The 3,720-nt window shown below is 36.3% G+C and overlaps 1 protein-coding gene across 1 annotated transcript; it reads right to left on the bottom strand.

Annotated features, from left to right (window-relative positions):
• Positions 1-1,724: 1,724 nt before the first annotated feature.
• On the bottom strand, positions 1,725-2,137 carry LOC102764767 (60S ribosomal protein L36a-like). Its single transcript, XM_015566147.1, has one exon. It carries the CDS (start codon positions 2,105-2,107, stop codon positions 1,847-1,849), a length of 261 nt encoding a protein of 86 aa, XP_015421633.1. The 5' UTR covers positions 2,108-2,137; the 3' UTR covers positions 1,725-1,846.
• Between the last annotated feature and the right edge of the window lie 1,583 nt (positions 2,138-3,720).

Genomic DNA, 3,720 nt, shown 5'->3' on the forward strand with positions numbered 1-3,720 from the left:
GTATATTAGTTTTGGGCATTTATATATATAAAAGCCTAAGCAACTGTTCGACCATTCGACCGGTAGCTAACGCGCACTGACCACCATGGGGCAGACTCTCCGACTGGTAAGTTAGCTTGCTGCTGGAGTCTAGCCAATCAAGACTGGGCAAGACAGGCTGGACACACCCTGGAGCCCTCCCACGGTCCTCCCTGGCCCTGATCGTGCACCAGTGGAGTCCCTAGGCCTGGCCTGTGCCCTCTTGCAATCCGGGACCCCTCCGGGGATGTCTGCAGGCCAGACTGAGGGACCCCATCAGTGCACAAATCTGTGCACTGGGCCTCTAGTATAAATTTTAAAGAAAGATACAACCAAACACTGTGATACATAAGTTAAAAGATTTCTTTCATTCTAGACCTTGGTCGAACACAGTTTATTTTTGTTAAGAACTCTGAGTAATCTTCCTAGAAACTAATTTAGCCTGGCCTGTATGGCTCAGTGGTTGAGCTTTGACCCATGAACCAGGAGGTCATGGGTTTGATTCCTGGTCAGGGCATATGCCCAGGTTGCAGCTTGATCCCCATTAGGGGGAGTGCAGGAGGCGGCTGATCAATGATTCTCTCTCATCATTGATATTTATCTCTCTCCCTCTCCCTTCTCTCTGAAATCAATAAAAATATACTTTAAAAAAATAGAAACTAGTTTAACTCATCATATACCCCAACACTTAATAGTAAGTAGGATATATATTTTTTTGAAAACCTGAGACCATACAATGGGCTCTCATGTTTTATAAACAGCAGCCGAGAAACCGTTAATGGTCATTGGTAAAATCTAATGGACATGTTTTTTGTTACTTGTGATATACTACATTTTAAAAATAAGCCCTCATTTTGTGTTTTGTTTTTAATTCAAGGAATTTAAAACCATTGTTGTAAAGGTTTAGAACTATTCTGTTTCATAAACAGTTATACACAGTCATTAAGTTATCAAGATACCACATCAGTTTAAAAATAAACGCATTCTATACTATCTTTATAGCAGTAACTTGGAGATAGAAAAAATATGTATATATTTGTAGTAGAGATTATAATTCATATATGTGCAAGTCTGTGTTGAGTGCCTACAACTGTGTTTTTGGAATTTCAGTTTTTATGTCATAAGTAGCATGTTTTAATGCTAGAAAAGTATCAAAAATATTTTGAGAAATAGAAACTTCCAAATATGTAATTGGGAACTAATCCTGCTCCCTTGTAGCCATGAAGGGAGTAACTGTCATGTTTCCTACACCCAAATTAAACTTTAAACACAGTACTGAAGGATAAGTCATCAAAATACTTGCTAATTATCCATAACATCATTCAAAAACACCTAGAGCCTGCTCAGAATTATTAGTGTAAGTCAGAATTCAGGTCAGAGTACCTGGTCTACACTTCCAGAAAATTATTCAAGTGTGTATCTTCTCACCTCATCGTTTAAAAATAAATATACAGCAGAGCCTTTCATATCCTGGCCAAGAAAATGTTTGTATGCCCCATGTCTATATTGGCTCAAATCTAGTGGTTTTAACACTAAATACCTTTTTGTATTCCCCTGAGAAAACATATTCACACCAAATACATTTGGGAGAGGGGCAGATTTTAATAAAGATTTTATAGAAGATAAAAAAAAAGATTTCACATCAACCTCTTCCACATACCTGCAGCATATCATTTTATAAATACCCATTCAATCTGTATATTCTCTTTTTTTTTTGAAGTGAACATACCATGATTTTATTGTCATATAATCAAACAAAATATGAAGCTTAGAACTGGATCACGTGACCCTTTCTCTTCTTATCTCCTCTCCATTCAAAATGCTTGCATCACTTAATAGCCAGCATTCTCTTAGATCTGCAGTTAGGCTCAACGCATTCAAGCCTCAGCACAATCTTCTTTGTAGTTTTAGCCTTTTTTCGGAAAATCAGCTTAGTCTGCCCGCCATAGCCACTTTGCTTCCTGTCATAACGCCGCTTTCCCTGTGCATACAAAGAATCCTTGCCCTTCTTGTACTGTGTTACTTTGTGGGGTTGATGCTTGCTATACTTCTTACAGAAAGTTCGGCGGGTTTTAGGAACGTTCGCCATGTCTGCAAGAGCTATCAGCAGGGAAAGGAAGATGATCAATCTGTATATTCTTCATAGTCCCTCTGGCTGTTCTACCAGTTGCTATCTCAGAAAGAAGGCAGTTTTCTTTTCCCTTCTTTTACTATATAAAACCTGGGTTTTGTCACCACAGTACAGAAAATTTTTTAAATATTTTTTAATTTTTTAATTACAGTTGACGTACAATGTTATAATATCTTCATTGTTCAACAAAACGATTAGGCATTTCTATAATTTATGAAGTGATCATCCAGATAAATCTAGTATCCATCTGACACCATACATAGTTATTACAATATTACTCACTATATTACCTATGCTATATTTTATATCCCATGACTATTTTGTAACAATCAATTTATACTTCATAATCCCTTCTCCCTTTCACTCATTCCTCCCTAGCACCCCTTCCCATCTGGCAACCATCAAAGTGTTCTCTGTGTCTATGAGTTTGTTTCTGTTTTGTTTGTTGATTTATTTTGTTGTGTTTTTTTGTTTTTTTTAGATTTCATACATAAGTGAAATCATGTGACATTTGTCTCTGTTTGACTTATTTCACTTAGAACAATACCCTCTAAGTCCATCCATGTTGTTTCAGATGGCAAGATTTTTTTTTCTTTTTTTCTTTTGGCTGAATCATATTTCATTAAATATATGCACCATTTCTTTGTCCATTCATCTGTTGATAAACATTTAGATTGCTTTCATATCTTGGCTATTGTAAATAATGCTGCAATAAACATAGGGATGCATATGTCTTTTCAAAGCAGTGTTTTTTATTTCTTTGGATAAATACCCAGAAGTGAACTTACTAGGTCCTTCTTTATCTCTTTTTATGCCCTTTGTTTTAGTCTGTTTAGTATGGTATAAGTATTGCTACTCCAGCTCCCCACTCCCACCCCTTTTCCATTTTCATGAAATACATTTTGCCACCCCTTTACTTTCAGTCTGTGTGTATCTTTCAATTTGAAGTGAGTTTCTTATAGACAGCATATATAAGAATCTTGTTTTGTTATTCATTCAGCCACCCTATGTCTTTTGATTGGAGCATTTAATCCATTTAAATTGTTGATTAATATGTAGTTATTGCCATTTTATTATTAATAATTTGGGGGGTTTCTTCTTCTTCCTAAAAAAGTCCTTTAATATTTCTTGTAATACTGGTTTGTTGGTAATGAGCTCTTTATCTGTCCTTTGATTCCAAATGATAGCTTAGCTGGGTAGAGTAATCTTGGTATAGGTCCTTGCTTTTCATCACTTCTAATATTTTGTGCCAGCCCCTTGTGGCCTGCTAAATTTCTGTTGAGAAATCAGCTGCTAGGGCTGTGGGAGCTCTCTTGTAGGTAACTGATTGTCTTTCTCTTGCTTCTTTTAAGATCTCTCTTTGTCTTTAACCTTGGCATTTTAATTATGATGTGTCTTGGTGTGGGCCTCTTTGGGTTCATTTTGTTTTGGAATCTCTGCACTTATTGGACATTTACATCTTCCTTCACCAGGTTAGAAAACATTTTCTTCATTATTTCTTCAAATTGGTTTTTACTCCTTGCTCACTCTCTTCACCTTCTGATACCCCATGATGCAAATGTTGGTATACT

This window comes from Myotis davidii, unplaced genomic scaffold, assembly GCF_000327345.1.
Source record: "Myotis davidii unplaced genomic scaffold, ASM32734v1 scaffold1012, whole genome shotgun sequence".
Lineage (NCBI taxonomy): Eukaryota > Metazoa > Chordata > Mammalia > Chiroptera > Vespertilionidae > Myotis > Myotis davidii.

Bases quoted from the DNA above. Each gene is read 5' to 3' on its own strand.
- LOC102764767 (XM_015566147.1), bottom strand. From the start codon at position 2,107: ATGGCGAACGTTCCTAAAACCCGCCGAACTTTCTGTAAGAAGTATAGC.